This window comes from Peromyscus californicus, unplaced genomic scaffold (assembly GCF_007827085.1).
Source record: "Peromyscus californicus insignis strain IS unplaced genomic scaffold, ASM782708v3 Scaffold_14__1_contigs__length_90479793_seg_2, whole genome shotgun sequence".
Classification (NCBI taxonomy): domain Eukaryota; kingdom Metazoa; phylum Chordata; class Mammalia; order Rodentia; family Cricetidae; genus Peromyscus; species Peromyscus californicus.
The window spans coordinates 72,125,246-72,150,388 of record NW_026294436.1 but is presented as its reverse complement, the minus strand read 5'-3'; the positions used below and the strand labels follow the sequence as shown (position 1 = coordinate 72,150,388).

The 25,143-nt window shown below is 42.2% G+C and overlaps 1 protein-coding gene across 11 annotated transcripts in view; it reads right to left on the bottom strand.

The window, feature by feature from the left end:
* The window catches only part of Gpatch2 (G-patch domain containing 2), a 306,528-nt gene that overhangs the window by 154,344 nt on the left and 127,041 nt on the right, over positions 1-25,143 (bottom strand). For 5 of the 11 annotated variants that reach the window (XR_008218055.1, XR_008218056.1, XR_008218057.1 and 2 more), the window contains exon 9: positions 10,370-10,458. The exons of 1 other annotated variant lie outside the window; for it this stretch is intronic. Coding sequence is in view for 7 of the 10 variants with exons in the window: in XM_052737954.1 (XP_052593914.1) it covers positions 10,370-10,458 (89 nt within the window). In the remaining 3 variants the exon portion in view is untranslated. Of the gene's footprint in view, positions 1-298; positions 3,636-10,369; positions 10,459-25,143 lie in introns of those variants that run through there. 5 more of the 11 variants (XM_052737949.1, XM_052737952.1, XM_052737953.1 and 2 more) reach the window with 2 other exon arrangements.

Sequence of the window (25,143 nt, the reverse complement as noted above, 5' to 3'; positions counted from 1 at the left end):
AAAAGAAATGAACTGTACTATTGAATGTTAATTCTATGTCACTCCAGTGGGTCCAACCCAGAGCTCCATGCAGGCTCTGTAAGCACTCTACCACTGAACATACAACCTCCGAAAGATTGCAATGGCATTTTCATGACTTGGAAGTCAGGAGAGAAGGGCTGAAGATGCATCCTAGTGGCAGAGCACTTGTCTGGTGTGCAGGCCTTAGGTTCAATACTGACTACTGCCAACAACAAACAGAAAGACATTAGGAGAAACAAAAGGAGGTGAAGAAGAAAATATACAATGGCATTAGAAATAATGTTCTCAACACTGTGCTTTATTATTTCCGTTCTTTATGAACTAATAATAGTTTTCTACAAAAAAAATTCAAAGTATTCCTTGCTAACAACTTCATTTTACAGTACCAATGTAGATCATTTCTCTTTCTGAAAGACAAAATACAAATTAAAATGGTTTTAAAAGTATTTCAACACTTTCTCTCTTATGAAACATCTGCTCAAAATGAAATGCACTGAATACCAATTTGAAATGTTAAACATGAATGAAGGGCAGGATTTGTCAATCACGTCTGTACACTGCATACAAATATGGGCCGCAGATGCACCCGTGTGCACACATATGCACACACACATATTTAACCCTGCCGTCTTCACTTCCATCTGCTTAATCACTATAGCCCAAAGTCCCAAACCGCTGTGTTCAAACATGGAGCCCAATTAATGGGCAAGCTACACTTGGCAATGGATTTCCATTGATAATTAATTTTGAGATAGAGTCTCACTACGTAGCCCTGTCTGTCCTGAAACTCATTCTATAGATTAGATTGGTCTAGGACTCACGGCAAGGCAATCAATCCTCCTCCTACCTCAATCTCCCAAATTCTGGGAATATAAGTGGGTATTAGCATGGCTGGCCACTTTTAAAGTCACTACATCATTTCGAAACAAAAGGAAGTGGATTTGAGGGGTTTATAGCCTTATACATTTTACTTAGGAAAGGAAAAGGCAGGAAATGACCACAGTCCACATCTGACTGACATCAAATACTCACAATGTGGAGTCACACTGCTCATGCGGCCATACTCGGATTCTTTGGCTACTGTACTGAGTGGATGGAAAGGGAAGAGACCCTAACTGGTTAACTTGCAGAACAGCAGAGTGGCTTCATGGGGAAGCAGAGGAAATCTCAACACTATTTCAAGAAGATATAAATGATACATTTAAAATCACAAACTCCTTTGATGATGTTGGCTCCATGAGCCAATTTGAACTGACAAAAATTTATTAATCTCTATTAAACATAAACTAGCAGATTCATGTCCTTAGCAGACATTTGATTTACATTAAAGTTTCCTATTTCAATTGTGTTTACTTCTCAGCTATGGTTAGGTCTAACAGAGTGTTACATCTTGCTTATCTTTATAAGAACTTAAATGCTGAAGGGGTGGCGTGGGGCAGTCTTCTCTAATGGAGTGCTGATCATTTCCTCTAAACAGATAAACACTAGTAGAATATAAAATGTCCTCGGTCACCTGTGAGTCAAGAAGTTTCTAGTGTGAAAAGGAGAACTTTGGTGTTACAGCTGCTCAGCGAGCCCCTTCCCGCAGGAGCCGCACAGAAGGTCCGCACCGTCTGGAGATCGAGGATGGAAAGACCAGTGACCTATGGGGGTACTACTGTCTCAGCACATGGGCTGCCCGTGCATCCTCCAGAACCAGGGAACGTGAGAACAGGAGCCACTTCCTCTGAGGCTGGGAACCAAGCGTGCGATGGCTTCACTGTTTCTCATTGGCTCAAAACTGAGCCTTTAAAAACCCTAGGGCTTTACAAGACCTTCAAGAAATGAAATCCAAACAAAGAAAAGCAAACAACTTTGGAATAGACCCTTGAGTATAGTATACTATTATAATCTCTTCCATCTTCCTTCCTACATGAATACAATAAGCATTTGGGAAGACGACTGTTAAGAAATGGTGAATTCCTAGTGACAAACTTGTACAAGTAGCAGCAACACAAGGGTTCCATGAGAGCTCACGCAGGTGTCTACCTGTCTTATCCTAGCCAGCCCACTTCTCACCACAGTACTCCCAGGGAAGACAGTTCCTAGAAGAAATGCAGATGTTTACCGAACTACAGAGGCTGCATTTTCATTAGGGGATCACGTAGGAAAGGTCTGTTACCTGTCGAAACCTTTTCTACTGCCTTAAAAAAAATATTTAAAAAAAAATTTTTTTTTTTCAATCACAAAACTGAAGTCCATATGCTTTTGTTCCAGGATAGACTTATGTGGGTTATCTCAACCTTTACTGAACTAACTGAGGTCACTGTAAGTAATAATAATTATCAGAGTTTTTAATGACAATCATAACCAATCAATATTTTCTGAACAAAGAACAACTTAAAATTTCTGACATTATGAAGTAAATGACTCAGAAATACCGCAGTAATGGAATGGAAGGAACATACTGTGTTGCTTAATTGTAAAGTAAATGTTTCAATCTGAGAATAACAGGTGCCCTAAGTTTCTCCTGTTCCTTAGGAAGCAGGTCAGGCCATTGTCACACATCTTGGTTATTGGGAAAGCTACCTAAATCTTCAGATAAACTGTCTCAAGAGTCTAATAACTTACTTCAGTGACTAAAACCTTAAATCGCCTTTCTTCATCTTGGAGCTGATCCTTACAAAATACCAACCTTTGGGAAGAGGTAGACATCTGGAGGGCAGGGTTTACAGTTCAGTCAGCATGAATTTAAAAAATACATTTTCTTTTAGTAATTATTTTATGTTCTAACTGAGGTAAAATTTATAAACTGCACTGGAGTAATGTTGAGGGCACTCTGGTGATGATGACATTGAACTTTATCAAATGTCTGAGTGAAATTCTGATTACTGCTTGCCCACTGTGAATTCATGCTACACTAGAATTCATCATTGCTACAAATCCCTATGAGAGCCAAAGTCAAGAAACGTGAGCTTAGCAAGCCTTTCCCAGATGTGCTTAGGACTCCCTGGATGGGAAGGGCGTGGGAGGGAGGCAGACAGAACTACCTAGTGTAGGCATCATGAGAAACTTGATCCTTTGCAGCCTAGTTTGTCTGGGTATCACACACATGCACGGATCGAGCAAGGCAGCAGAAAGAACTAACTTCTAGGATCAAAATAAATAAGAGACCAACTGTTCTTCATATCTAGAAACTGCTGGAAATGATGAGGAAACAAAGGTCGAGATTTGTACTTCAGCACCATGAATTGTGATGGAATCCCATTTCTATCACTGTGGTGGGACTCTACGCAGCCTGGAAGCTGGCTGGAGGCAATGCAGAGGCCAGCTTCAAAACAGAAAGCTCTGTAATCACTTCAGAACAATGGGCACGGGAGCAGAAACTGCACGTTCTTTTCCTTGCTTTTCTGCTCAGGCAGGCTTTCCCGACGTGGGAGCAGAGCTGGTGGGAGTGCTTTTTGGTAGAGGGAATCCAAGTCCTAACCCTTTCGGCCTCTGCACGGCTTGAACTGGCTCAGAGATCCCTCTGCCATCTCTCCCGAGGCCCGACCCGGGTGTCCAGCCCATACTCTGAAGCATGCGGTTTCCGATGTTGCTCTCTAGGATCGGCTGGGCATTTTCACCCACAATTCCTGAAATGAGAACATGACAGCCCATAGGTGAAGAATCTACCCAGGGCTGAGAAACTCGAGTCCTAGGGCCTTTGTGTCCTCATTCACCACACAGGCATCCTACAGTGGCCGCTGCTTACCTCACACAGAGCCACAGGGTCAGATAGGCTCATGTATGCAAAGGTTCTGCCAATCTAGAAGCACACCACAGTTGGGCGGGCTTTTACAACCTCATGGGCTGTGGTAAAAACGCAACTTATCCTGCAATATGTACACGTTCCCTGGACCCTGAATGTAATCAAACCAAATCAAAACATAACTGGTTGCACCCTGAACTCCTAAGGATTTAGTTAGGCGTGTGTGACTTATTCAAGTATAGGGAGGGATGTGCATGCCTTAGAGGCCAGAGGCTGACATCCATGGTCTTCCTCCATTATTCTCCACTTGACTTTCTGAGACAGAGTCTTTCACTGAGCCTGGAGCTTGGTGATTGTGTAGACCCCAGCTAGTGAGCCCCTTGCAGTCCTCTGTCTGTCTCCAGCACTGGGGTTAACGGCCCATGCTGCAGCACTTAGCTTTGACATGGGTGCTGGCGATCTGAGCTCAGGCCCCCATGCTTATCTCAAGCCCAGTTTAGACTTATAACCTTCTTTATCATTCAGTCTATTGCGGCCCTTAACTCTATGCTCCACCTTCTCCTTACAGGTTCATGTTTTAGTGGTTATAGAAGCTGGTAACATGGGAACGATACAGGAAAAGAACACTGTTCATGATGGGTCCTCCCTGAGACCAGAAGGAAGCTCTCTCTCTTCACAGACCCTCAGGATGCCTGTGCTAGCCCGCTCAGTCCCTGAATCTGGAGTGTCTCTGCTCTCAAATAAGAATGTGCTCTCCTAAACAGGCTGCAATGGACAGCTTACCACTCTCCCTGGGCTCCCGAGTCGGACGGATGGCACATCTTACCTTCCACTCCTGCATCACTTTTCCATCACCACTGATGTGTTTCCTCCCTGACTGAGGACAATGACAGCAACTGCTCAGGCCTACACACTTCAGCCACCATAGAAAAAGCTAGGACCCTGTCCTCAAAGGAATACAAGGCACAGGAAGCTCCCCAAGCATCCACACTGACAATAACAAATACCCAAGGGCTCCAGACTCTCCTAGTTCTGGTGGGGATGGGTTGCATGGTCGAAATTTGTTATTGCTCTTTCAACTGTGCATATACATTTTCACGTGTCCTTATCATTTTATTCAGAGGAACTGGAAGTGGGTTGATCTCCCTGCCTTGAAGAACCAGGCAAAGTGCTGCAGATGCACTTTAAAAACTGACCCTCTCTTCTTTACTGTGGAGCAATCATCAACTGAGCACTAAGCTACTCATCTAACATTTCCATAAGCTCCGTCTTCAGTGTGCTGGGACCAGTGTAACAGGCTTCACTACTTGAGAAATTCATCGCGTTCAGTAGGACTTAGGCTACTACAATAATCTGTGATTATAAGAATTATCAGCTAATTGGAACAGGCTGAAGGGCTGGAGACACCTCAGTGGTACAGTGCTTGCTAAACATGAGCAGGGCCCTGGGTTCAATGCCCATAACTGTAAGAAACACACACCTTAACATGTGACAGGAAATACCTGTCATGACCTGCAGCTTGAACTAATTCCTTGGCTAACCCCACTTCCTGCTTGAATCAGTACACAAAGACTATCACTTATGAAATTGTGAGAAAAAAAAGATGGATAAAATAAAAAATGAACCCTTGAGTGACAAAAAATTAAAAAAAAAAACATTTGGTTAAAGTCTTGGTAAATATAGAAAAAAAAAGTTTTTATTTCAAACCAGCAACTGCGGTGGCCACCCTGAGCCTGTGGAGCTGCCAGCAGGTGTCAGGTGAACACTGTGCTAGTACACTTGCTCAGCTCCAGCTTTTCAGGGAGTACAACAAGTTAATTTAATTCTGTGCATAAACTGAATTCAGGTCAGAGGTCTGACCTGCCCTTGGTGACACATCTGGTCACACAGATTTTTGGGACAAAAGATTGAAGAAATTCAGCTTTAATTGAAAAAAAAAAATGAGGCCAATATAAAGCATCTATGGAAATTGCTACATGATGGTCAAACTGAGTCCTAAGTGAAGCTGTGAAAACGATGTACAACTGTGATTTTAAAATGCTGGTACAGAAGCATGGAGGCCTCCAGTGATGGCTCTACTTCTAAAATAGAATGGCAAAGAACTCAGTCTTTCTCAGTGTTTAAAATCCTGATTAATTTTTTTACTTCATAAAAATAGAATCAAATAAATCAATATCTCGTATTTGGAAGAAAAAAAATAAAGGACACTGACTTCTAAATGTGCTGTGTTCCTGTCTAGGACCAGTGGGAAAAGACAAAAAGGAAGGGCCACTTCATTTTTCATGGACTGATTCTGGAAGGCAAGACCCTGTTGCTCTCTCAATCTTGTTCTGTGAGAGGAAAACCTGGGAGTCAAACACTTGGACTTAGCACAGCCCGCCCCACAGCCATGATTTCCTTTTCTCTGGCTCCCAGCACTGCTACATCTTTTAGGTCCTTTCCTAGAATGCTCTCTGCTTGGGGCCATGGCAAATGTAGCCTGATTCACTTCTTCTTCCTGCTCCAGGTCCTAGCCTGTCTGCTGGGTCCCCTGAGTCTACTGAAGTAGAGTATGTCCTCTCCCCTCAGACCTTCCACAGAGCAGAGCATGGTGGAGGGCAATTCACTTGTATAATTGGCTCAAGAGATGAAAATCTTGCATCGGCCTCTCTTAGCCACTAATCTATCCAGCTGACTGAAAGCCTAATTGGCAGCTTGTTGAGTAATTTGGCTCCTAAAGCGTTGTATTGATGTTGGATCAACATCCAGTGGAAGGGGAGGTGACAGGCTGCCTCCCATATAACAGCAAGCATTTGCCTGTCCTGTTCCTGCCCTGTATTCTGAAGGCATTTATTAGTTCTTCCTCCTTCTTTCCAGTCCCTTTGCTAGGCAGCAGAGGGTCAGGGCTATTATTAGCTATGTTATCAAAACTGTGAGTTGTAATTATGTTCTCGGTATCTACTTTAGGGACAAGAAGTGAGAACATGCAAGTGTTACTACTGTTTATCAAATGCTTCAATTATTTGATCTGCAATATTACACATATATTTCATGTAAATAAAATCAATCTAACTGGGTGCTTAACGATATATATTTCACTTATTTGCTTTTTTTAAAATTTTACTCTGAGGTGCTGGGGATGGAACACAGGGCCTTGGTAATGTTCACACACACTCACCCATTGAGTGTGCTATCCAGTCTTGCACTTACGTTTTAAACAATGAAAATTACTTAGGTTTAAGTGAAAACAGAATGTAAAGGCAGTTTCTTTTCTTAAGTGATGAAACCCTAAATGACATAATGGTCTTTTATTGTGTTTATTATTTGTAATAAAGGTTTAGGTTATACCAAACAAAACCGGCCCAGCAACAGTAACTGCAAAGAGCACTAAACTTAGTGTGGGAGAGTGTAAGACACCTGAGCAGAGTCGGCACCATATCTCCACGAAAGTATCTAATGTTTGCCATCAAACTCTTCATAATCCAGGACTTCTACCATATCTACGACAAAGCCAACACTGGTGACTGCCTGTAAGAACTGTGACAATGATCTTCCTCTGTCGCTCTCTGCTTTTCTTCACCTTTACAGACGACATTTTTCAGACTATAAAATGCACTCTGCTGGCAAGCTCTTGCTTCAGTACTCTTCAATTTTACAATAGTAAATCTACATCCTTTGCTGGAGACACACACTGGCTTTGGTATATGACTTTGAAGGAGGCAGAGAACAAGCCATACATTAAAAAGTCAATATCTAAGCATATCAATATTCATTTTACATTGTCAATACTGAATACAAAGGTGAAAGAGCAGAAAATAAGCTAAAGTACTGAAATAAATTCAGTGTTCCTGTCACAATTAATAAATGTGCAACCAATACCACATGGCTGGCTGGCGCAGCCTTCTAAAGAGACTGAATTCTGCTCAGCACAGAGGACTGGGGGATTTTCTCCACTTTAGCGGCACCACAGTCACATCTAGGGTTTAATTTCAGACGAGGTTCAGAATGTCTTACAGACAGTACCATTTATCATGAATATATTAGACAATTGTTCATGCTGAGAGCCATCAACTTAGACAGATCCAATGTGGGATGGCAAATTAAAAGTTTCTAATTATACATTTCCAGTAAGTTTTTGCTAAGTCCTTTCTATATCTGCTATTTGTTTTCATAATAAATTATGGAGAAATCAGAATCACAGGCAATATCCACCTGTTCATCTCTTGATTCTTCCTATTTCATATGAGGAGGAGTTTTCTTTTGAATTTTCCTCATTTAGATTCAATGCTGACTATAAGAAAGTAACATGAAGGTGTATTTCAGGGAAGTGTGTCTTTTGGAAGGTCTGCAAGGACCTGTGAACACAGCAAGAACATACATGTGTGTATGTGTGTGCATATGCAAATAGGCCAGAGGAGGCATTCGTGTCCCATTCTTACTCCCTACCTTAGTGCCATGAGGCCCTGTTCCATGAACCTGGAGTGAGGCTGGTGTTAGCCAAGCCCTCGTGACCAATCTCTCGTCTCTGTCCCCTGCAGCACTGGAGTACTGGCACTCTTGAATGGCTCTAGCCTTTTGGGTGGCTGCTGGGTATGTGAACTCAGGTCCTTGTATCTGCACAGCGTGCTCTCACCCACTGAGCCATTTCTCCAGCCTCATGAACACTTTTTCAAAAGGAATTCTGCAGGCCAGTATAGTCTGGAAATGTATAGATGCAATGGACTCTGTATCCTTTGACTAACTCTATTCCAGATTTGAAAACAGCAATTTTCATGGACAGGGCGATGTCCAATGTCTAACCTCACCGTCCAAGTGTATTTATGCAACGGCTTCTCTGACTGCATCCAGATAAGCACCTTCACTCAGGTCTGGGGCATTAGTGTTACAAGATCTCTTGAAACTAAGGACTTGCCCCAAATACCTGCATATCTTCCTCTCTGAAAGGAACCACTGCACACAGGTTTGAAAATACACTAAAATGAGTGGCATGCCATTTTAGCAACCAAAAAACAAACAAACAAAAAAACCAAAACAATAACAATGACAAAACCCATCACATTAAATGCCTGTGAATTTTATTTCATAAGCTAAAGTCTAGTAGTAAAATGAAAATCTCAAATCTTAAAAGGTCTCAACAGACTTGCACTACAGTATCTGGAATATGCTGGCACAAGCTTAGCACAGGCTTATGAACAAAGGACTGGTTTAGGCTGAGGTTAAAGTTTACATCTAAATTCTCCATAAACGGTTTCCTCTGATGCCCTGAGCTCTGAAGTCAAAATCTGCTACACAAAAAACTATGTAACCCCTACTTCAAGCACCTGCTGTTCCCCACTTCACATGGGTGCTTCATGTCAGGGCCTGGCCCAGTCTTCTGCTTTGTTACTGTGGCTACATGGGACCATTAGCAACATTTCTAGGACTTGTTCTTCTGTGGCTTCTGCCACTGAGCTCAGAGTTCACTGGGAATGGGGACATTGAGGAATCCTGTCCCAGCCTTAGGAGAGACTAGGAGATCTTATCACATCTATTTGACCTAAAATGTGGCTGCATTTCCTTATGGATAGATATTATATATTACAATTATTTCATGAATATTCTACATTTCTTTGCAGAAATAGCTAATGCATCTTCTATAAATTTCAGACACATAATTGGGTTCAAGTCAGTATATGCAATAGAGAGGTCTTTTTCATTCATTTTATATTAGTGTATACTTAATTGTATAAAATAATAGATTTGCTACAATATCTTTATTTTTGCATTTGATGTATTTTGATGGGATCTGCTCTCCTATTACTCCACCCCCCACCCCATAGTCCTTTCTTCTTCTGGGACATGATACTTTTGATAGCTAGATAGTATTTGTGACACGTGTGGCCTATCTAGCTTTGTCTCTGACCTTTGCCAGGGATATCCTAGGCATCGTCTCTTAATGTAAAAAAAAAAAGAAGGACAAACATTTTCACAATATTCTATAAGTTCACTTACATAGTATGCAGGAGAGTTCTAATTAGAGCATGGCTGCTAAGGCCATATGTATACTACTGAACTGTACCAATGCCATGTACCATATTCAAGCCTCGGCTTCTGTCTGGAAGGGCAGGCAGGTTATTTCAGAAAGGAAGAGATGGGTAGGAAGTAAAATGGAGGAACAAGAGCAAAAGGAGGTCTTCATATATCCTCAAGATGTGTACACTCTCAGGATGCTGAGGGTACTGCCATGAGAAAGGCAGGCTTCAGCAGTTACACAGTGACCGCCCTATGACTACCACTCAGGTCTAGTCGTCACATTGTCTTAGAGAGTGAGCCATTCATCATTTCATCTGCCTATCCCCTGCTTCCCTTACAAGTCTGAAATTTCTTCAGGCCAGCCAAAGACACAGCTTTGGAGGGTTTTATCTTTGCTGCGTCTTACCCATTTGGGTGTGTGCACAGCACATGTCTCATTGAGAAGCTACTTACAAGGTCCACACAACGAACAGACTATACATCCTAACATAAAGGCAAATGACCTGCGTTACAATTTCTTGCAACCATGCCTCTCTTGCAGCAAGAGTGATTACCGATCGCCTATGTTTTATTCGTGGTGATTTATGTGGTTGGAATCTGTGTTCCGCTCCACCCGCTTTGTTTTACCTGCTGTAGTGGGTCCAGGCAAAGGGGCAGCTTTTCTTCTCCTTTTGATGTCTCCTGTGCACAAGGATCCCAAATGCATGCTTGTTTGCCTACAAGTAATTATCAGAAGAAATAAAAACTATTAACAAAGGAGGGGGAAAATGACACATAAACACACAGCTTGTATAATCTGAACCTAAATCAAAACATTCTCACCAAAGATGGAGCTGCATAGTAAAACCACCAATCTTGTTTATATCGAAACATAATTACGTTTGTTGACAAGCATTCAGCAGCTAAATGCACCATCATAAATTGTTACTGGGATGAATAATATAAAAGGAATGCTTCTTAATTTTCAAAACTGGCAATCTTTCTAGCTCAACATAAAATCAAGCACTGTTGCTTCTGACAGGAAAATAGCGAAGATTAATTATCTAAAGAGATCACAATATTGTTGCTAGGTTATCAATTGGTTGCTAATGCTTTACTGTCAGGACGACATTTATTACAGGAAAAGTATGATCAATTTCTTTTCAGATATTATGCAGCAGTGAATTCTTTTAAAACATTTTAAATAGATGGAAGGAAATGGTGATGTTGTCCTTATAATTCATACAATTAGAATTGTTTAATTATTTACTAGTCAGGAGAGAACAATTTGAATGCATGAACGCCTGTCTGCTGCTGCCTGTGGTCTAACAGGATCCTAGGTACAAATGTGCAAAGCCATGACATACAAGAACTCAGGGTGAGCCTTGTTATTTTTGGAATCAGTTACATTTATCCAATTCTGTTTAATTTTAGTCTTCTAGATTAAAAAAGTTTTAGAAAAATAATGGCTCAATTAGAAACCAAAAGGGCTAATGCAAAGAAAGAAAGGATTTAGAAGTCTTCGGCCTTGGCAAGCCACAGACGGGTTCTGCGCTCATTCCCAGGCCCATAACCCTTGACGTGAGGGTGGGACAGGGGTTGAAAACCAGAGCAGAAATAAATGAAACGTATTTACTAAAGTGCATGCTCTTTGACTCTTACATACAGGTATCTGGTAGTGGCATGAGGTTTTAAACAGTCCAAATTGAAAACAGCCAGATATTTCAGAAATGAAAAAAGTGATATAAGTAAAACAGTGATACATATTCATACTATATATACATATATGTAGGTTTAAATACAATGAAAAAAACCATTGCTGTATACATTTGAACGGATTGTTTCAAGCATAGGTACAGCCAAGATGAGTGAGGTAAATAATACAGTGGGCAGAAACAGACCAAGAACCTGAAATCCACCACATAGCTTAGTAAGACATAGGCATCTACTAGTTTTCCTTTTGTACTGAGTCCATAGTGTTTCCTTGTTATAGAATAAATCTCTGTTTTAAAAAATTAGTTCAGTCAGTTACTTTTGCTTTGCTTTCAAATGGTTATTGTCATACAAAACAATAAATTATTTATTAGATTGAAGAGGGAAATATTGCCTCATGATCTCAAGAAAAATAAATGATTATGGTCACATTATTTTTTTGGTCACATTTATTTTTTAAAACTATATAAAAATTTTAATCATTGTAAGAAAACCACAGAGACCTATTCATTTTGTACAAAATGAATTCAGCCAGCATTTACTAGTACACACTGTGAACTTAGCATATGCTTTTTTTTTTGGTTTTTCAAGACAGGGTTTCTCTGTATAGCTTTGCGCCTTTTCCTGGAACTCACTTGGTAGCCCAGGCTGGCCTCGAACTCACAGAGATCCGCCTGGCTCTGCCTCCCGAGTGCTGGGATTAAAGGTGTGTGCCACCACCACCCGGCTAGCATATGCTTTTATACAAGTGGTGAAAACAGAGGTCAGAGAAGAAGAAATGAAGACATGAAGAAAAAAGGGGCATTCAGTTCTTAGTACAAAATAATTAAGAGTGATGGTGACGGTGGCAGGGACAGCTCTATTAAACACTAGTAGAGATTAGATCGAGTCTGTGCAACCATCCTAAGCACTTGAATGAAACACACACACGCACACCCTTTGTAGGATTTTCTTTAATGGAAAACCTATACTTTTGGATTCTACTCTTTGAATTCTTTTTTTTTTTTTAAGATTTATTTATTTATTAATTATGTATACAGTGTTCTGCCTGCAGGCCAGAAGAGGGCACCAGATCTCATTACAGATGGTTGTGAGCCACCATGTGGTTGCTGGGAACTAAACTCAGGACCTCGGGAAGAACAGCCAGTGTTCTTAACCTCTGAGCCATCTCCTACTTTTTGAATTCTAATTCTACCACGACAATGCTACAACTCTCAAGTGTACAGAGCAGAAGCCATAAGAAACAGTTCCTGTCCACAGAAAGGTGAAGTGGTGTTCTTGAATGCCAAGTGGCCGACTGTGGGAAAGTCTATTTCAAGTTCCCTTGTAAACTAGAGATCTTCCTCTATCCCACATGCAACTGTGCTTCTCTGGCTTTTCCTCTGAAATCACAGTAACAGCTGCCGCTTTATCCCAGTTAATGAAGTCAACAAATTCCAACACTTCCATTTTATATTCTCATGATGGTCATGAGTTAACTTTTTCTGCTTGTGTGCATATGTGTACTGGCCAGAAGTCCACCTCAGGTGCAGTTCCTCAGAAGAGTGCCCATCTTCTCTTTTGCTGCCGGCCTGGAGCTCACTGATTGAGCTAGACTGGCGGCTGGTCAGAGCCCAGGAGCTGCCTATCTCAGCCTCCGGAGCACTGGGGTCGCAGGCACAAGCCTCCATGCACTGCTGTTATGTCTGGGTGATGAAACTCAGGCTCTTCCTTATGCTCACACATTAAATCGTTTCACCAACTGAGCTCTTTCCTAGGCCCGCTTTCACATACGTTAGCCCACTCGGTTCTCTTTCCCAAAGCCTAGGATCAGGTTTACCTTCTCTAGAGTCTACACCAGACAACTCAGCTATGGTACAGGAGTACCTAAAAATATAAATGAAGAGACCATTCTAAAAACAAGAAAATGATGGAAATGTTCTCTCTCTCTCGTTCTCACTCTCTCTTCTCTCTGCGTGCGTGCGTGCGTGCGTGCGTGTGTGTGTGTGTGTGTGTGTGTGTGTGTGTATGGTGTATGTGTGTGTCTATATTTGCCGGTGTGTTTGCTGTGTGTGTGTGTGTGTGTGTGTGTGTGTGTGTGTGTGTGTGTGTGTGTGTGTGTGTCTATATTTGCCGGTGCATGTGCGAGGAAGCTAGAAGTCAACATCTGGTGTTACTATCACTCTCCACTTTATCCTTTGAGACAAGGCCTCTCAGGGAGCCTAGTGTTTACTGTTACAGCTACACTAGGGGCCACTGAGTACTGAGAATCTGCCTTCCTCTCCAGGCACAGGGGCTACAGACCCGAAACATCATGCCTGGCTTCTAATGTGGGTGTTCAGAACATTAACTCAGTTCCTCAGCCATGTACAGCAAACATCGTACCTGTCTACCCTGACTTCTACCCAACACTGTTCTTGCAGTAGGTAGGTGTTCACAACTCAAGTATTTAAATGCTTGGAAAGTACTCCCAAGTCCATTTTGTCTTTACAACTTCATTTCTCACACTATTCAAAATTTATTAGCAAGGCCCACTTACAAAACTGTGGGAGACAGACTCCAAGAACACCACCCTCTTCTAAAACGTTTGGGAATGTTTACCAAGCAAACAGTACCATCTTCATCCAATTCTCCAGCCCACCCCGTACAGGCTCATAACAGGGGAAATAACCATGCATGGAGACCACAGTCAGAGGCAATCCGAAGCAGAAGGAAAAAGCCCGTGAACTCCAGAAAGTTCAACAGAAAATGAGGGCCCTGCATGTGGGGGGATCTGGGCTACTGATCAGCAAGAGCACAGGCTGGCCCCTCTCCCACCTCATTTCAGACACAGGGAGTGGGGCAGCTACGAACAGCTAGGTCTGTTAACACAGCAGTTACGATTTTAATTTAAAGTCAATGAATGTTTCAAAGGCAGCCCGTGTCTTCAGTCTACTTGGCCATCTGTCTCTGCAAAGCATAGCACTGAGAGCTCGATTCTTCGGGGGTGGGAGGGCACCAGGTGTCTTAAGAACAATAAAATATCCCATGAACACATCTAAGGTTTTCGTAATTGTAAGACCCTTTTGTAAGGCCCTGTAGACAAATCGCCAATGTCTAGATGAGTGCATCTGTGTTAGCTACCGAAGTTGCCTGTGAAGGGAAGAGAGGGAGGGGATGAAGGGCGGCTCAAGGCTTTGCCCAGTGCCCCAGTCAGAATCTGGGGTCCCGGGATGAGTCGAGGCTGCAGTCTTGACCACAGCTCCTGTCATTCTAAGTGGAAAGGACAAAGAAATCCATCTGCTTGGATGGGTTTCTCTGTTGAGGATGACTGGAAATGAGGCTTCCCATGAGGTATTTTATTAAACATAAGAAAGCCAGAACCCAGAAGCCTCTTAGTTTGGTTTTGGTGCTTAAACAGACTGCACCTGAATTATCCCCATTGTTTCCTGTAAGCAAGCCTTTCAGACGGGTGACTGTAGGAGACGGGACATCTTATCATCTGGAGGAAAGAAAAAGTAATCACACAAAGCCACGACAAAGCCTACAAGAGAAGCCCCTTGCCGGACAGCGCGGCTTTGACAGGGGCTGACAGGACCGAGTCAGGCCACGTCAAACACAATAACAGTAAAGCCAAGACAACGGGAGCTTGTCTCTTTACGGCACGCGTTTAGAGTCTTTTCAGAGCATCAGGCCTTGCGAAAGCTGCCCCCTGGATACAATGTGTTCCCAAGCAGCCTGGGACAAGCTGCAGAGAAAGACAAGCAGATGTGACCATGGCCCTGGCATTTGGCAAGAACGCTCACTGTCAGCTGGGACAATATCTGCCTGGACAGGGCATCAGCTGCACAGAAGTGAGGCGGGTCTGTGGTGTCACTGGAGGAGAGCCTGGGTGGCAGAGGGATGGACAGCACGGGGAAATGCAGCCCTGCTTGACCCTCCCTCTCTAGACTCCAACAGCCACCCCTCCCCCTTACCCAGTGTCAAAGTGTCTCCTCAGATTAAACTGAACATACAGGGGTAGGCTCGGGCTTTGCTCCTTCTGGACCCCAGTGCACACAAGTATGAGGAACTTTCAAGCAATCTGTTTTCATAGGACGAGGACTCAAGTCCTTGTTTTTCAGTGTTTTCGTTTAAAGGCCCTTTGTCCTCCCCGACCCCCGTGGGGCGTGTGTGTGTGTGTGTGTGTGTGTGTGTGTGTGTGTGTGTGTGTGTGCGTGTGCATGCACATGCATGTGTAGGGCAGAGGTTTGTGTTCCCCTCAATTGCTCTCCACTAAGTCAGGGTCTCTCAATGAACCCTGAGCTGCCAATTCAGTGAGTCTAGCTAGGCAGCTTGCCTTAGGGACCTCCTGTCTCCACCTGAGAGCTAGGATTATAGACTTGGTTTAACTGTGGATAGGTGCTGAGGAATCCAAATGCTGTCCTCACGCTGGTGCACAAGCCCTTCATCCACTGAGCTCTCTCTCCAGCTCCTTCTTGTGTCAAATCTCCCAGGACATGTGTAGCAAGACTCTTCGGGATTGGGAGTCCACCACGGAGCAGCTCTCGGCTGTGCTGCCTTCTCTCTCTCACACTTTGGTCACTTGGTTTACATTCTGCTGCAATCTCATGCCAAGTCTCCTTGAACATGTTAGGTGTTGGGTCAGTGCCCAGAAGTAGTAGGTAACTGGATGTAGTGATGGGGCTCATGCTGTCCTTGGCTGTATCACCTCACTGTGAATCTTTCTACATCTTAGTTCCTTCAGACACAGGTCACTGGACCTACCCAGGTGCTCACATTCTAGAACAAAACATGACTTGTGATGGGGTCACCTTCTAGGATTCCTGCAGCAGCTTTTGTAACTCATTGGTAACTCAGCAGCCTATGTCTACTAATCCTGCATTCTCTTGGTCAAAGCTCTCTCCCTGCCAGCAAAAAGTCCCTCTAAGCTGCTAATGACACATCAGTCCTATTAGAGGCTCTGCTGTCCCAGGTGCAGAGTCCTAATCCTGTTCCTCCTTCTTCCCAACTTGTTTTCCCTGCTCTGTACCTGGTGGCTGCTGTGGGAGCTGGCTTACTGTGCTCACCATGGCCAGGTGAGCACCCCCGGGATCCAGTGTGAACTACCTATGCATGTGCCCTCCTAGGGCAGTTCCTTGCTGGTTCTGATCTACTGGGGAGTGGGGGTATTCCTGACTAACAGGAGCAGGAGGCTGAAACATCTGTAGCACACTTAGCTATGCATCGTGGCTCACACTTGTAATTCAGCACTCAAGAGGCTGAGGCAGGAGCCATGAGTTAAAGGCCAGCTAAATGGTGAATTGCAGGCCAGCCTGGGCTACAGTGAGACTATTTCAAAAAGCAAGACAATTTCTATGTAATATTTAAAATATCTCATATATATAGGGTACCTTTTATAGTACAATATGATGAACAATAACATTTAAAATATAAGTTTGAGCCAAGTGCCCTCCAAGTACCCACATATACCACAACCCAACAGCGACTGCTTTACCCTTGAGCACCTCACCTGCGTTACTTTTCTTCACTAGTCTCGAAACTAATGCACACAAATGAGGAAGCCCACAAGTGCCCTGGGTGAAACATTCCGAGAGCTGTGGAGGGTCACACTAGTGACTGTGTGTGCTGGCATTTCATGGGGATTTTCTTCTCATTATTACTGGATGGCTTTGCAACAAGCCTGTAAGAGGGTGTACATCAGAGATACATGAAAAAAAGGATACTGACAAGTGCAGGTTATTTGGGCAGAGGGTGAATTTGTGTCGAAGACTACCAAGCTCACAGCTGGGGAGGCCAGGAGTCATTTCAGTCACCACAGGTCGACTTTAAAAACCTTTAAAAGGTTTTGGGGGAAGATTTCAGATATTCCTATGTAAAGTATGTGACACAGATTGCATACACAGTGACAGCTATTGCTCCTACTACACTATCATGCCAGCTTTGCAGGTAAGAAGCCCAGGGCACAGACAGGAAAGGTAAACATAATTTATCTGATGAAGCATGCTGCCATACAGTCTACCTGGAGGTACCCTCAGTGAGCTGTCCCTAAACACACCACACAAGTATGTGATGCAATAAACCATTGCATATGCACACAATTGTATCAATATAATAATATGGAAAGCATAAAGGTCATTTAAAATAACAACTAAGTTGTTGTTTCTTGATTAACAGAAAGTTTTTTCTTCTTTAATATTTGGTTCTGCAGCACATTAGAACAAAGCACCCATTTTTATCTCAGACTTCAAAGCTCACAAGTTCTTGAATCCACTGACACTCTCAGGTGAGCCAACTACCATGAATTTTTTCTGGGTCATAGCTTGCTACCACAGCCCTGTCTTTCTTTCTGTCTACGATGTATTCTGTGTTTATGAACAGCCTGGCTTGGTGGTGGACACCTCTGACCATCGGAGGGACTGGGATTCGCATGTGTCATGCCTCGTGCGTGTCGTCCACAATCCTTTCTTCATGACACTGTCCTACACAACACCCAAGGCGGTAGTACCTACTGTTTGCAGGGCAGATAATCACTGGCGCTTCTGAGAGTTTGCCAGGGAAGAGACCCCCATCTGGAGAGAAGAGCTGCTGGCGCCTAGAGGGGCCATCCTGGAAGTATGCATCCATACTTGTCTGGTTCCTGCAGACGCTTTGCTAGTTAGTCACCAAGGCTACGTGTTAGTGCTAACATTAGAGCAGGAGTATTCCACTTACTCCCCAAACTCCCCTCCCAGTCTCCTAATTGTGCCCATCTTGGAGAGCAGCTTCTTTCTCCCTTGCAGCTCACTAGGTGCATGACTGTGAACTTCCTTTCTGAAGTGTTCTGAGCCCCATTTCCAGATGCTTTCTCTCTACATCCATGTCAGTGCGGCGCATCTGTCACTACACTCACCATACACTGTGGCCTCCAGTTGTTTTCAGATCAGAAGGATCTGTCAGTTAACTATGTGGACAACAACTCCAGGCAGACGACTGCGTCTCATTCTCAGAACCTAACAGTTACTGTCATGTGTTAGAAACACAAGGACTCAAACCGCTGGAAGGTTTTACCCTCCACATTGCACTCGGCATTAAAAAAAAGTATTTCTCCAACTATTATTTAAATTCACTCAAACACATTCAATAATTAACAAATCTTCAACATTTATTAATTATTAAATGCTAACCAAAATACATAGTGAGAAAGCTCCCACTCTCCAAGGTCTCCTCTGTCATTTCCTTGCATGCCTAGTCTGGGACACCCTGACTTCAGACTGAGCTCAGCTTTGGTTCTATGCCCTGTCCAGTAACTGCCTGTTCAGAGAAGCCATAGCAACGTCACTGTCTAGAGTTCATTCACTGAGTAAGATGGCAATAAAGCCAGGAGAATATGGCACCTACTTTTGTCTTCATATTGAACACTATTTGAGGAACAGGACAGAAGGTCTGGAACTTGTGAAACATGTAAGCAGGTATTTATTTTGGACTATGTTACTGCTACCATGTGAAAACAAACTTACCTGAATCTTGTTTAAGTTGCTTACTAGTGAAAGTCCACCAGAGCCAATGGACTTGCCACCTCCCTTACACAGTCCTTTGGGTTCCTGCTGCAGAAACTGCTCTTCTCTTGGAAAAAAACAAAAAAATAGTGTCTTCTACCTTAGGCTACAGTTACCATGGCATGGATGGGTGTTCTGCACAGACTATATGCCATAAAGGCAATGGGGCCCACATCTGATTTATTGAAGGGTATTTCCCTCAGCAAGTGCATCCTTGCTAATACTATATGTTTACAAAATAGTTACTGAAAGAAATTTAGCCAGGCATGCCCAGAGTTTTGCAAAAGTTTTGTCTTTTAAACAATTTGTACTTTAATTGGTTTCAATGTCACTAATGTACATGCTTACCTATGGAAAGAGAAAATCACTAAGTTTCTTTGGTGAGTGTCTCAGGCTACAGGGTTCAATGCCTGTGTGTTCACTTATTCTGGTGTTGCCATTCTTGTTTGATCTTGCATTCCAGTGTAGACTTTGTAGAAGGAATGCTTTCAGTCCCCTTCTTCTACTAAAAGCCTCATCCAAATGGTTTTGGGTAAGTAAATATGACCAGGAAGCAGAACATGATAGCATTCTTCTAATACAATGCAATCAAAATACATGGAAAGCTAGAGCATGTCAGCTTATACTCAGGACTAGTTTTGACACTGAAATATTTGAACCAAATTTCCTTCATAACTTTTCTAATGCAGGTCTCACTGTATTAAAAGATTTAATTTCAATGCTCATGAAGAAAAACACCATGCTACAAGAACCATTTTCAAATGAAAGTCATTGTTTCTTTTCTCCTTTATAGACTTCTGGCAGACATACACAGCTATATATTTTTTTTAAATCTCAGAAATTAAATGCTGGATAATCTGCTACCCAATGAGCTGTGATTTCAAAAGGTTATCACTTTTTTGGACACAAATAAGGCAATTTTAATAGTGTTTAAGATGTCAGGGTAGAAGGCTAATAAGCAGGTCACCTACCCGACCCCCCCCAAACATCATGGTGGGAACTGAACTCAGGGCCTCATACACTGTAAGCACATGTCTATTACACAGATATATCCCCAGCTCAAGATAACTTCACAGGGATTAGAAATAAGTTTTGGTAAACAACACTGATACATTATCTACCATTGAGTTGGGAAAATTATTTAACCCTTTCTCTTTTTCTTCATATGCAAAGTGAATAATCAGGAGATCTGCTGCAAAGGTACTGTGGAATAATGCTTTTGTACACTGATTTAATAAAACACTGATTGGCCAGTAGCCAGGTAGGTAGTATAGGCGGGATAAGCAGACAAGGAGAATTCTAGGAAGAGGGAGGCTAGTCAGGAGACGCCAGCCCACCGTCCAGGGGGACAGCATGTAATGGCACACAGGTAAAGCCACAGAACACGTGGTGATATATAGATTAACAGAAATGAGGTGAGTGTAAGAGCTAGTCAGTAGTAAGCCTGAGCTAAAGGCTGAGCAGTTTTAATTAATGTAAGCCTCTGTGTGTTTACTTGGGTCTGAGCAGCTGTGGACCAGGTGGGACACAGGAAAACTTTCAGTTACACAAAGGGTAAATTTTTTAAAATAATTTATTTATTTTTATTTGCATTGGTGTTTTGCCTGTATGTATGTCTGTATGAGGATGTCAGATCTTGGAGTTATAGATAGTTGTCAGAAGCTGTGTGGGTGCTGGGCATTGAACCTGGGTCCTCCAGAAGAGCAGTCAGTGTGCTCTTAACTGCTAAGCCATTGCCCCAGCCCCTGCATAGGGTATATTTTAAAACAAGGATAATTAAATACATCACTATACTCAATCTTTCAGCTATTATGAGTTGGGTGTGGTGGCATATGCCTATACTTCCAGCATTCCAGAGGCTGAGGACATAGGGACTCAGCCTGGGTTATACAATAAGATGCTGACTCAAGAAAAAAAAAAGCGGGGGAGAGGAGGAGGTTCTTTCTCAACTGAGGGAATATTTGTCAGTTCTGTATTCACTCCTCCATCCTTCCCCACCCATCCATTCTGAGAGGCAGTTTGTACAGTGGTTAGGATTGCAAGCCCAAGGAGACAAGCTCAGTTCTTGCTTCTCTGTCACCTTGGACAACACTCAACACACTTCACCTGGCTTTCCTTCTCAGGAAAATAAAGCAAGTCTCATAAAGCTCATGTGAGAATTAAGTCAGTGTGCCTCTCGGTATGCACTCAGTAAGTTACTGTGATGGGAATCTGTATGAGATAAAAAGAATGTTATATGCTTTGGCATATTTTTAGTTACTTAAAAAGCAAAGAACTTAAGGATATATAGGAAAGCCAGGAACGGAGTTGCTTACTAGCTTTATGTATCAACAAAGTAAAGATATATTAAAATTAAGTATTTGGAGGGCTGGAGAGATGGTTCAGTGGTTGAAGCATGGGCTGCTCTTGTAGAGGACCCAAATTTGGTTCTCAGGACCCACATCAGGCAGTTCATAATCACTTGTAACTCCAGCCCCAGTGAATACAGCACCTCTGCCATCCAGAGGCCCTTGCACTCACATGCACAGCTCCCCCACCCCAACCTCCCTAACAAGTATTAAAAAAAAATACCCAAATATTAAAACATAAAATGAAATATTTGGAAGAGGCACAGGAAGGCCTGAGGAGGTTATGATCATAGTGGAGAGCTGGCAGCATGGGTCAGAACTGTACAAGGGCCTGATGTGAGTGTAGTTTACCCGAGGGAGAACAAGCTGGCTTCCAATTTCCAAAAGTATGCTAGACAGACCAGAGTAAGAATGATGGAGGCACTGGAGAGGCAGGGAGGGTTATCTTTCCACCTGTCTGAATCAGAGATGGAGGACAAAGCCAAAAGAAGGCTAAATCTAAAACAAACTGAATCTCAATGGTGTGTGTGTGTGTGTGTGTGTGTGTGTGTGTGTGTGTGTGCAAATTCAGGCAGAAACAGGAGTTGGATTTCTTTGAAAAATACTTCTTATAAATATTTGACTGTGGAACTTTAAAATATTTTATGCTATTAGACAAAATAGTAATTAAAATAAAGATGTCACTGAAAAGCAAAACTAAGGGAACTGTAGACTCAACTATTTACAGGTGGAAAATACTTTTATTTACTTTCTGCACAGAAAAATGTATCTTCCCAGTGAAAGATTTTCCATGTGCAAAATAAACAGGAAAAGGGAAAAAACTATTTTAATGGTTATTTTTACTGGCAGTCATAACGGTATTGAGATTTTGAGACTGCTGCTAGTATTATCATCTAAAATAAAAATCCCCATGCCCTTGAGATGGAACACCTTTAATGTCATTCAAAAACAGACACATTAAAACAGAAGAAGGAAAGCCCACAGAATGATATTCTGAATCTGAGCTAGAACTATCACACCTTCTACCAGGAACAAACAGAGAAGAAAAGAGAAACCCTAATCGTTTTGTTTCTTTGAAAAGACCCAGGAACAAACCAGTGCCCTGACAACCAAAACTGTTTCCACAGAAATAGAGCAATGCAAGCAGTAAATGGACACTCTGGAGTCAACGGAAACATCTGCCCCAAGTGGGTCCACGGGAGCAACACTAGGATAACACCTGATGGACAGAAACACACCAGCTGTGTCTAAAGCAACACACCCACCACTGCAAACGGAAGCTAAGGGCCAGACAAGCATCCATCAGGCTTTCTCCACATCATCTGTACCATACAATATTCAAGCAGTGGGAGAAATTCTTAACAGAAGTAGTCCTACATGGAAAAAACCCAGAACTAGAGAAATATCGTGGTTTTGTCATTCGTCATCAACTATGTGCAGTGATCACCATGGCCAAGGCAGCACACACACAGCCCAATGAATGACAATGTGTTGTATGTGTCCCTTTGTTAAACAGAATGACACAGAAGAGGAACCTGAGGGCCACTGGCTCACTAGATCTGAACACCAGTTACAAGAGCACAGGGGACAGAGGAGCACACTGAATGACACAGAAAAGGGTCCTCAGAGGTGGGGCTATTTACAGGACAGTCAACTTGACTTCCCTTTGTCTTGTGCACTCAGACTTTCTTTACCAAGTTCATGCCAAAGGGCAGGAAACAGAAATCAGTGAGCTCTTTCCAAAACCTTCTTAGTTTTAGGGCCAACTTGACATCTTCAACAAAACAATTCAAAGAAAACAGGACATGTATGGAAGGAGAACTCATATATACATATAAGGAAATTAAAGGCATTAAAGAATACAATCATCAAGGAAATGTGTGAATGGGATGTCTATTCACTCATGTTAATTACTGTTACAGTTAAAGTAAGTGCGATGTTACTGTGACTTTCTGTCAAATAATCTGATCAGTACATGGACTAAGGCACTGAACACCAAGGAAGTACAAATGGCCACCACATGAAAACATGTTCAACATCTTTAGCCATCCAAAAACTGTAAATCAAAACTTCCCTGAAATTCCAGCTTACTCCAGTCAGAACGGCTGTGAGGGAGAGACCAGGTGACAACTAGTGCTGGAGAGGATGGCGGAGAGGAGAGGAGAGTCCTGATACATTATTGGTGGAAACATAAATCAGCACCGCCACTATGGAAATCATTATGGAGGTTCCTCAAAAAAGTAAAAAGAGATGAACCTGGCTATAGCACTCCTGTGTACAACACCAAGGAATCCAAGTCAGCACACCACAGGATACATATACTCCTAAGCTTACTGAAGTATCATCCACAAAAGCCAAATGATGCATCCACCAAATGAATGTAGAAAATATGGTACACAGGCACAATGGGGTTTTAATAAAGAATAAAATGACACCAATACAGAAAAATAGGGCTAGAAAGCACCCCCCTCAAAGCATAAATATTCAAAGGGGTAAACAGCATATAATTGTCTCATTGGTGGAATCTATATTTTAAAGACATGAAAGTAGGAGCAAGTTCATTGGGAAGAGTGAGGTGACCAGAAAGAAGTGGTTTGGAGTGATAACAGGAAGGTGATGTGACTGAATACGAAGTTCATGATACACATGTACAGAATGTCCCTAGAAAACTTATGGTTTTATAAAATGAATATATGCTAATAAAAAGAGAGCTTGTCATTTTAGAGAAGTGGACTGACATATCAAGTTTAAACCACATGACAGATAGGGTTTGCAGATGGTGTGAGTATATGTGAACTGAACATGTATATTCATACTTGTCAATGAATTCCTGTTACTGTTGGAACAAATGGGATGCTGTATCAGGAAGGACTCTCCTCTCCTCTCCGCCATCCTCTCCAGCGCTGGTTGTCACCTGGTCTCTCCCTCACAGCCGTTCTGACTGGAGTAAGCTGGAATTTCAGGGAAGTTTGGGTTTACAGTTTTTCTGATAGCTAAAGATGTTGAGCACATTTTGATGTGGTGGCCATTTCTTTTTCCTTGGTGAGTTTTCTGTTTGATTCATTAGCCTATGCACACATTGATACGTCTCTAAGACAGCTAGCTAACAGATTGATATGAGTTTTGCCTTTTCTTAGCATTTCTCTCTATATAAGCGTTTTTCATGATAATACACTAAAAATCACTTTTAGCCCAAGCAACATTTTATCTTTTGATCCTTAAGCTTACAAGTATGAAGTCACTATAGGTCCTTCCAGACTTAGTGAAATAGACAATTCACAGTTTTTAGGGACTAAATTTGAAATTCAATGAAGTTATCCATGAAGCCTGCCTGTGTCCTCTAGTTTGGGAGAATGCCCCATACTGTAATCTGCTGTTAAAAAAAAAAAAATTACAAAAATCTTTATCTGAGGTTTATTGTCCTTAGGAAGGAGAACACATACATAGTTTTCATTCTATCTTTCTAATTAGTAATTTAAGCATATGTTCAGCATTTAACTCTAAATGTTTGCCTTTTCCCCAAGCTCTAATACAGCTGTCCAAGATTTGAATGCCAGAAAACATTTAAATATCAACATCTGTTGAATTATGTTAATTTAGTGTAATATAATTGGGCATGAGTTGGAATTGATCGGAAATATATGAAGTAAACAAAGGTAAATTCCCATCTGTAGCCTGGTACACAAACAAAATCAATATGGAATGACAAAAGTATTTATTTCCAAAGAGAAAAAGAAAGAGGAAAAAAATTCCGTATATAAAAACATTTGATTAAAAAACAAACCAACAACTATGTAAACGAATTTTATATTATTTTTAAATTTATTTTGCATTGATCTCATAACTGAAAAATGGCCAAAATGGT